The sequence below is a fragment of the Chrysemys picta genome, chromosome 2, assembly GCF_011386835.1.
Source record: "Chrysemys picta bellii isolate R12L10 chromosome 2, ASM1138683v2, whole genome shotgun sequence".
NCBI lineage: Eukaryota > Metazoa > Chordata > Testudines > Emydidae > Chrysemys > Chrysemys picta.
The window spans coordinates 259,062,759-259,072,360 of record NC_088792.1 but is presented as its reverse complement, the minus strand read 5'-3'; the positions used below and the strand labels follow the sequence as shown (position 1 = coordinate 259,072,360).

The 9,602-nt window shown below is 42.4% G+C and overlaps 1 protein-coding gene across 3 annotated transcripts; it reads left to right on the top strand.

The window, feature by feature from the left end:
• The first annotated feature begins 312 nt into the window (after positions 1-312).
• TMEM74 (transmembrane protein 74) lies at positions 313-8,709 on the top strand. 3 transcript variants are annotated; one of them, XM_065586025.1, is made up of 3 exons: positions 313-477; positions 1,553-2,336; positions 7,774-8,709. In XM_065586025.1, exons 2-3 carry the CDS (start codon positions 1,609-1,611, stop codon positions 8,072-8,074), a joined length of 1,029 nt encoding a protein of 342 aa, XP_065442097.1. In that variant the 5' UTR covers positions 313-477; positions 1,553-1,608; the 3' UTR covers positions 8,075-8,709. The 3 variants fall into 3 exon arrangements, with proteins under 3 accessions (XP_065442097.1, XP_005287335.1, XP_065442098.1); XM_005287278.5 differs by lacking the exon at positions 7,774-8,709 and having other exon boundaries at positions 339-477; positions 1,553-2,798; XM_065586026.1 differs by lacking the exon at positions 7,774-8,709 and having other exon boundaries at positions 349-477; positions 1,401-2,798.
• The last annotated feature ends 893 nt before the right edge of the window (positions 8,710-9,602 follow it).

Sequence of the window (9,602 nt, the reverse complement as noted above, 5' to 3'; positions counted from 1 at the left end):
CGTAAGTTTTGGGAGCCTGACTCATGATTATTGAGTGCTTGGGTTTTTGTAATACTGCTACCCACAGGAATATTATTGAATGAGTGGGAGACCCCCCAGCCCACACTGAAAGCTAGAGGAACATTTTGGAGCGGAAAAGTGACTCATTGCTGTTGTTACTTAAACAGGGAGGACTGAGTAAATGGCTAGTGTGTGGTTTAAATTGAACAGAACCCATTCCCCCACCCTCTCTCTTGCCTCACTGCAGGCAGACAGAATAGTCCCTTTGTATAAAGACTACATCTCCCAGAAGGCAGCTTGGGTGCCCCTCCCAGCCGGCACGCTCTCTCCTCTTCTCCCACCCCCTCTCCAACCTCCGGCAGAGGCAGCAGGACGGTGGAGTGTGGAGGGCTACAAGTGCTTCTCTATTAGACTTTCATAGAGCAGCCTAGGAAATGCAACAATCATCTGTCAAATGGATGCAAACATAAGAGAGAGGTATGTGCGCCGGGAATATGGGCATTCTGCAGGGAAGATAAGCTGCTGCCTGTGCAATGGGGCTGGGTTATCATGTCTGCACTTGGCAGTTAAAACCCTAAAGGACAGTACATCTAAAAAGATGCTTTTTAGCCCTTTATCAGTTGTGTCCCCCAAATATACATGAGTCCAAATACTATTTGTGATTATGTAGCTTGCGTTTTATAACTCAGCAGATTCCTGCTTGGACAGTGCAAAGCCCCGTGATTGAGCACTGTCCAGTAGAGATTTTTTTTAAAAACCTATATATATTTAGTCTGTAACAGACATTTCTTTAACAAACCAGGCATTTGGCTTCAAGTTTTTTTTTTCTTTTTGTAATTAATTAATTGTAGATGGAGAAGTAACATCCGTCTTTGAGTCATCAGTCTTTGAGGCATAATTTCATTCCAAATGCTCTTAATCAAACTGGAGATCTGCTATAGGAAAGCACTGCTTTCCCCCTGGGATTATCAGATTTCCACCAGAGAATATAGATCGTGGATTACTGAGCTACATGGGATTTGCCTGTATCTTTCTAATTACTCTGTGAATTTGAATGTAGGCTTCCTTTTAAAAAAAAAAAAGAAAAGAAAAGTTGTTTGCTTTTTATAAATAAAATGATAACTCTGTGCTCTTACATTTTTATAGGTGGTAACTATGATTATCCTTTTTATTTTAGATGGCTTATTGCCTTAATTGGATAGTGGTGTCAAAGGTTGATTAGAGTCCCTAATAGATTTTGGATCTGCAAGAGGATTGCAGTTTTAAATGCTTGATTAAAACAATCGCATTTGCTATTTTCCGCTTGAACAGTTGTGAAAGGAAGAATAATGTATGATGTTTGTTACTTTCCTATTGGTTTCTTAATGCATCATGAGATGTGTTTATTTTTCCCCTTGCAGACTGAAAAGAAATACATGTCAGAGGGAATTTGTTTAATCATTTAGCAACTGAAACAAGCTGTATCCCTAGCAAAATATTGGTTAGAGGATAGAAGATTGCTTTGAGGCAACAGCTCATGTACTATGATAACGCTTGATTGTATTATTGACAGAGTTTCCTGAAGCATGGCTTAGATTAGAAGCCGTGGCTTGCTAGAGAGGAGTTCTGATGGCTTGTATGGAGCTTCTGTACCTCACCAAGAAAGGTAGGCGATCAGATCTGTGCAACAATGTGGACTGGAGTTTTCAAGCCCCTCCCTATGAACAGCAGAGTGATGGGGACGATATGGGGGCTAGAACAGCAGCTGCGGTGGCAGCTCTCTGCTGTGATAGGCACTGCAAGTCTACACAAAGGGCAGCCACAGCAGGTCCCACCCAGGCACCCCTTTCCTCCACTCCTACCCCCTCTTTCTCCTGGCAGCATGCAGCAGCATCAAGCAGCACCCAGCCCTGCTGCCAGCCAGCTCACTTGGATGGAGAAGAGGAAGCAGAAAAGAAGAGAGCCTGTTGCTGTGCCCAGGAACTGGAGACATCGTTTACTTATAGGGATGAAAATGTCAATCTGGAGCATACGAGAAACGCCCCTTCTCCTGTGAAGAGTTGCTGCCAGATTCCCCCTGCCCAGCATAGCTCCTCTACAGAGATCGCACCCGATTGGGCTCATGATCCTACCTCCCTGATCTCTGAGGAAGATGATACTGGATCAGAAGCTGGTTCAGGGAAATCTATAGACTATGGGTTCATTAGTGCCATCTTGTTCCTGGTTAGTGGGATTTTGCTCGTTATCATTTCCTATGTGGTGCCCAGAGATGTGACTGTGGATCCTAACACTGTAGCAGCCAGGGAGATGGAGCGACTGGAGAATGAGAGCGCTAGAATCGGGGCTCACTTGGATAGGTGTGTGATCGCTGGGCTGTGTCTCTTAACTCTGGGGGGTGTGGTGCTGTCCAGTTTATTAATGATGTCTATGTGGAAAGGGGAGCTGTACAGGAGGAATAGATTTGCATCCTCCCAGGAATCTGCAAAGCTGTATGGTTCTTTCAATTTTAGAATGAAATCCAGCACAAATGATAATACACTAGAGTTATCATTAGTAGAAGAAGATGCATTTGCTATAGATAATTAGCATGGTCATGATTTTTAAGGCAGTATTTCTACAGGAAAATATGTTCTATTAAAGAAAACAAATTCAGCTAAAGATAGGTAGTAATGCAGTTTAATTGCCTGGCAATAAATGTCTTTCCTTAAACTCTGTAACTGAATGTTTGCATTATAAGGGGAAATCTGCTAGGGATAATATAATCAATATCAATGACACTTTCTTATTTAAACCATTGAATAAAAATAAATTTGTGATAACCAGGTTCCCCAAATCTCCTTTATCCTGTTTTTAAAATATTTCCCCCTATTTAATTTCTTAGTAGTTCAATACAAAACACTACCATCCTGTCATGTTTGAAAGCTGTTAATTATTACAGCCTACATGAGGATTATTAACAGTCTGCTTGGTAATATATTAAGGGAGAGACCAAATCTTGCATTTAATCCCAGCAATTAAGGGTGACAGTCTCTTATACTTTCTTTTTAAAACTGACCCCTTTTTTTCCTGACATGAAAGCCCAGAAAATACCAGTAGTTCACCATGTATTCATTGAAAACACAGATGTCTAATTTAGAATTCTCCACCTTTTAATTCACAAACATTCAATTTATCTCCAAGTAATTGTATAATCAGCGATGATTATTAAAAATGTGAAGTATGGGTGTGGCGCAGGGGAGTGAATAGCTCAGGGCATGGGTAATAGGAGAAAAAGGGCCTTTCACCTCTACGTCAGCAGTTCAATTTCACTCCAGATCGGCAGGGACTGAAAATAGTTAACTTGTGATGGCTCTTTGTGAAATAAGTCTAGTTCCAGATGTCGGGGTAGAAAAACTGCCATAAATTGACACCAATTGACCTCCTTGTTGGGAGTCTCAAAGAAGCCAAAGATTGAAAGAGGATGAAGATGGAAACCTCTCTTGCAACAGAGGTTTGAAGCAAGTTGCAGGGCTGTGCTTGTGCTGAGGCTCTCTGTGTTCTCTTGAAAAATAGATTTTAATCCACTGAGGCTGCCAACTCTGCACCTTTCACAACCAGTGAAAAAAGAAAAGGGGGCTGCATTCTACATGGGTCAGCGCAATAGCGTTCTGTGCTCCACCAATCAGCAATCTACTTGATTTTTTTTTTAAATATAGACTTCTATAAATAATTGTCAGAAAATAAAGGTTAGATACCTAGCAATCAGACTGCCTGGCACTGACTTCATACAGTGTAGTAGCTGGTCAAAGAAAGGTGATGTTATCAGTGAAGTCTATGTAGCACAATGGCCAGCGATTAAATGCTGAGGGAATATACTTGGATGTCTAACATCTTCAATGGAATGCTAAAATAGATGTGTTTTTGTAACTTTTATTTTGAGAGGAAAAAATGAAAAATGTTGTTGGTCCGTAGTATGATTTCTTAATATACACTGGTTAGGTATGAGCTGATCCACTGGCCAAAGAGTCGCTAAGGGATCTATTTGCACTGTCCCTGACATTTTGGCCTTGCAGTTTTAATAGACATTCATAGCTTGAGTGCCACAGTATTGCCTGCCCCAAGCATTAAAAAATCATGAATCAGCCCTCTTCCTCCCCCCCCCCCCAAAAATCATGAAATTGGTTTAAAAATTGAGGATTTTATTTTAAATATTTGAGGGATTTTATTTGCCTTCTAGGATTTGATCCTTTAGGGTGCTTTCAAATCACATTTTCAAGCTTCTCTCCGCAGACATGAGGAACAGAAACTTACTTTCTTTTTTGAGTGAAAGTGGAGATTCTCATGAAAACACTTGACTCCAGGAGCTAGGGCTGGAAGAAAAACACCAAATAGCTTGAGACTCCTGACAAAATAACCAGAGAGCTGGCAACACTCTGAGTGCTATAGTTCTTGTCTTGGGCCTGATTCTCCATTGCCTTGCACTTTGTGATTTTTGCACTGGTGTAAATGACTGTAATAATACCTAGCTCTTATAGAGCTCTTCCTCCCTAGATCTTAGTGTGCTTTACAGAGGAGGGCAATATCATTATCCCTATTTTACAGATGGGGAAACTGAGGCACGGGGCGTTGACATGATTTGCTCAAGGTCACCCAGAAAAGCAGGGACAGGGCTGGAAATTGAATGCTGGTCTCCTAAGTCCATTCCAGCATGCTGTTCACTAAACCACTCAGTCTGTCCTCCACAGGTTCAGGGTAACAGAGAATCAGCTCCTCCTTGTCTGATTCTGGAGTCTAAGATTTTACATTGTCACCTCGGAGTCTGGCCAACAGGCTGTCAATTCTCAGTCTTGCATAACTAGTGAAGATTATGAATGCACCCCTTTGCTCTCACATGGAGAGTAACCCACACTGTCTTTGCAGAGCATGTTCAAAGTAAATATCTGCTTTGAAACACAAGGTGCTCTTATAAGCAGATTGACAACAGTTTGTGACTCAAAGCAGGAAAGGGGGATAATACACTTGAACTGTGCTCTGCTAATGGGCCTTCTCAGGCTCTGAATAAGTATGTCTGGGGATCAGCTTGTCTTCTATGGTCTTTCTTTTAATTCTGTCCCATGTGATTGGAGGGAGGTTTAATTCAATATGAAAGGTATGCAAATCTGTTCCTTTGCACCTCTATTTTGGTGGGTATTGGGAGGGCATAATGAGGGAAAACACTGAATAACCTATTGTCAGCTGGCCTATTATGCCTTTCCATCTGGCTGATTACTTCATAAGACAAATGCCGGACTTGTGTTGGGCATTCACTCCTTTGTGGTTCAGATAGTCCTATGTGCTTGCTCTGGGATTCCCCTCATAAAAATAGGGCAGCATTTATGCAGCTAATAGATTTGGACAGCCTAAGGAATCTATTTGAATTTCCAAGGTGTCCACTGATGTAGCACCCAGAAGGATTAGAACACATTCCTATCTTCCACTGTTTGCATATTGCATATCTGTAAGGAATGTCATGTTGTACCGGTGTTTTAATGTTGGCCCTGTAGAGAGGTGGCATTTCAAGTCTCAAGCCATGCAGACTGCCTTTCTAAGGTTTGTCTACACTGCACACTAAGCCCAGGCTCTGACTCAGGGTTGAGCCCAAGTCCTTCCACCCAAATCTGTCTGGCTTGGGTCAGCAAGTACTCAGGACACCAGTCCTAGGACCCTGGTAGGAGGTGGGTGAGCGCCCAAGTCCCACTGTGACTCGGGTCCAAGTCCTGTTATTTTGCAGTGTGGACACATGTCAAGCCTGAGTCAGAAGATCTGCGTAGTGCTGGCTGGCTGCATTAGAACGGCTCTGAGACCCAGTCTAACAACTGTAAATCCAGGTTTACAATGTAGCTTGGATTCTCAAATATGGGCCTGGAAACACTGAGTCAACAAGCTTATGTCCCACAGACCCAGACTTAGCATGCAGTGTAGACTTATCCCTCATTCATTGCTTGGCACTTATCAGAGCAATTGTAACGAATGCACGAAGGGAGGAGTGTGTGTGTTTGAGGAGCTTGCATTCCTACAGCCATGTGGATGTGCCATCATTAATCCAGTTCTTATCAGGATTAATTTTCTAAAATCAAAAATAACTCTCCTTACATGGAGGTAGAAGCTGTTTTGGCCCATTGGAATCGGGCAGAATGGTAAACGGAGTCACTGAGAATTATAAGACATAGAAGGAGGATTCTTCCCCTGCCCACCTCTTGCTCCAATCTGCAATAACCCATACTAGTAGCAGATAACTACCCAAACGGTGCTGACTCACAGTGATAGTTGGAGGTGTGGCGTTCTGTCCGCCCCGGCCCTGCTGCTTAGGGATTGCCATGGGAGTAGTGTGGGCCCACAGGGCTCACTTACCCCTACATGTCCAGACCCGAGGACCAGTGAAGCCTCACAGGGATGATGGGTGGAGAATTACTACTCCCCCTTATGCTGCTGAGTGAGCTTCTGAGGACATGATGTGGCCCTTATTGAGAAGCCTGAGCAGGCAGAGCCTAACCAGATTTCTTCTACTGTTGTTTGTCCATAGATGTTGATAGGGTGAAGAAGCCTGTTTTGCCCATTGATGCTAGCCAATATAGCATGTCACACTGATGAGTCTGATGAGAGCCCTTAGACTGGAGAGGAGTCCAACTGGAAGTGCTGCACTCTGACTTTTCAATCTTACAGTTAAAAAGTCTAAAACAGAAGCTGTAAATTTTGAGCTTGGATGGATATTTTTAAATTTATTTGTTAACTATACATATGTGTAAACTTGGAGTGCATATTATAACGGCAGAAGGATCTGAAAAAGATCAGCAATTTTTGAGGCTGTAAAGATCACACATTTTTGTAAGAACCATGGCAGGCCTTATTGCAGATTATTAGCACTAGAAAAGAAAACGCTCCCTTTACTGTCAGCATATTATTAAGTGAGACGTTTTCTGACACTTTGTAAAAGCATTTCACAGATCATGAGTGAATTATTTTAAAATGAACCCACAGGTTTTCCATGAATGTTTTAGGCAAAGAGAAGCCAACAAAATGGTCTCGGTATGCGCCGCGCAATTGGGAGAAATCTGAAAATATAAATAATATAACCCATGTGGTTTTTTTGCTTTGGTGTTACTGTATAAAGGGGAGGGGGGGCTTCCAGAGAAGGAAATGCAGGGGGAGGTAGGAAACAAAACTATCCAGACTTTCCCATGACCCCATATTGAGATATTTTGAAAGTAGATAGGCTGGAGGGGGTTGGTGATGATATAAATGAAGCCTGTCACTTCTAGATTTCTAGTTCTAGTACAGTACAGTATGGTAGTGACCCAACGGTTCCCAGTAGACAAATGCTCGCATCACAAAAATAGCCACCACAATTGGCACCCTTGCAGGCAGACTCAGCAGAGGGGCCAAGGATTGGCTGGGAGAGGAGATTGAATTACCACCTCATTACAGACAGAAGGGATTTCTCCTGGTCTGATTTGAAGCACATTGATGAAGCAGCATGGGGGAAGCTTGCTCTCTTGTTGCCCGTGCTGTACCTAATGTAGGGATTGACAGAAAACTTCATTCTTCAGGAATGTAAATCTGGCACTTTTCCTGAGGGCCAAATTGGTTAGGGCTGGATCTTAGGTGCAGGCCTGAGCAAAGGGTATTGGTAAATTTGGGAAGGATTGGACTCAGACAGTATCCTCCTTGCTGCCTCCTCACTCTAAGGGTACGTCGACCCTGCAGTTAGAGGTGTGACTGCAGCGTACGTAAGCATACTTGAGCTAGCTTTAATTTAGCTATCTCTGATACCAACAGAAGAGAAGCCATGTCAGCACAGACTTCATTGTGGGCTCGACGCCTGAATACGTATCCAGGGTCCCGGGTGAGCTTGTATAGTATGTCCAGCAGTCACCACCCAGATGTAGTATGGACATGCCCTAAGAGGGTAATAATTCACTCCTGGCCTATACCAGCAAGAAATTATGATGCCTGCTCTCCTGCTTCACCTCGTGACACCTCAGCTGCGCTGGCCAGCTGCGGAGTGGAGCCAAGACTCTGCCTAGTCCAAGTTACTCCCCACCTACCTGCTTACTCCTGCATGCCCAGATCCAAGTAGCCTGTTTAAGGCATTAAGGAATTCTTTCTTTCCCTTAGTTCCCTGCGTGGGTGTGTGTGGTCCAGACCACGATCTAACCCTGAAAGTCTAAAAGGTGATTAACACAGAACTCATTAAAACATTAAATGGCCATTAAAAAAGTCTCTTGATGGTTTTTTAGCCCATCAGTTACAGACTTGTAACTAATACTAAACATTTGGAAACTGAATAACCCCTCTTCCCTCCACCCCTTAGACTATCACCAAAGAAAGGACTAACACAAAATGATCCTTAGTTCCATTGTAAGTTTTGGTAACCCTATCTGTTTTTCCACAGACAACCAGCTTTACTGTCTCACTGCCATCCTCTACAGACAGAAGAATTAATTTTAAAATCTCTCCTAGGAACCTCTGTTGGGTTGTTGCTGTTTTTAATATGTTTACCGTTTTTAATCTTGATAATCCTTTTAAAAAACTGTCTGTAATAACCAGTGTTACCAAACAGGAAAGTAACTGATTTAATTTTGTAAATCTGCATTTTGAACTGCTAAAGACAATGTTACAGTTATTGTGAGCTATTCAGTAGTGCATCTGATGCCTTATTATAATAGTAATAGTGTTCTGTACAGCTGTAAAATAAAAAAATTGTAACATTAATTTTTTGTCTTTGCTGTGGTTTCTTCCCTTTGCTGAAACTGCATATAATAGTGTTGTTTTCTCTCCATGCTGCCAAACACATCTGGTTAAAAGGATTATTTTCAGTAACATTCTTCCTTCACACCTCTATTTAATGCATGATCCCCATACTACTCAAGTCAATGGGAGTTATGTCCGTGATTTCACTGGAAGCAAAAGACACTTAAGCCCAGCACAAACAGAAGCACACTGACATGTAACATGGGTCATGCCTTGTAACATTGCTTCCAATAATTTGTATGGCTTGCCCAGGCATGATTGTAGGGCCCTAACCTGCAGCTTTTACTCTACCAAAAAAAAACAAATAGGAGTGCCACATCTTGATTTAGATTCAAATTGGAGCAGGGACTGTCTTTGTTACTTGTTTGTATTGTTTCCCCTTTTTCATCCAAGTGGTTAGTCAAAGTTTGGAACCCTGAGAATATTCCAGTTGGGAGTAGAAATTGGTGATAAATAATTCTTTGGTGTAGTTTAATTTACTTACAAAGAATGCAAAGTCCTGTTTCTCTGAATGAAGAAGGAATCAAATAGCAGCAAAGAGCTTCTTTTGCTCACAGCCCCAAGAACACTCTTATCAGCCTGCACTCTTGACCCAAAAACCTTTCCCCAGGTTTCTTCTAGACACTGTGCTTTCAGCTGCTCCTTCGAGCTATGATTCTCCCAGTTTTTGTATGTTCTGCACCTCCATCCCTCCCCCCGTCCCCACCTACCCAAAACAATACTCAGCAAAAGCTCCAGTATTGGGTGGGTTCGGGTTTTGTTTATCCTTTATCGGGTAGGTATTTATCCTTACAGTTACATTAGTTGAAGGCTGAGTTCACACCTATCAATCTCATAAAATGATTGGGCCGTGG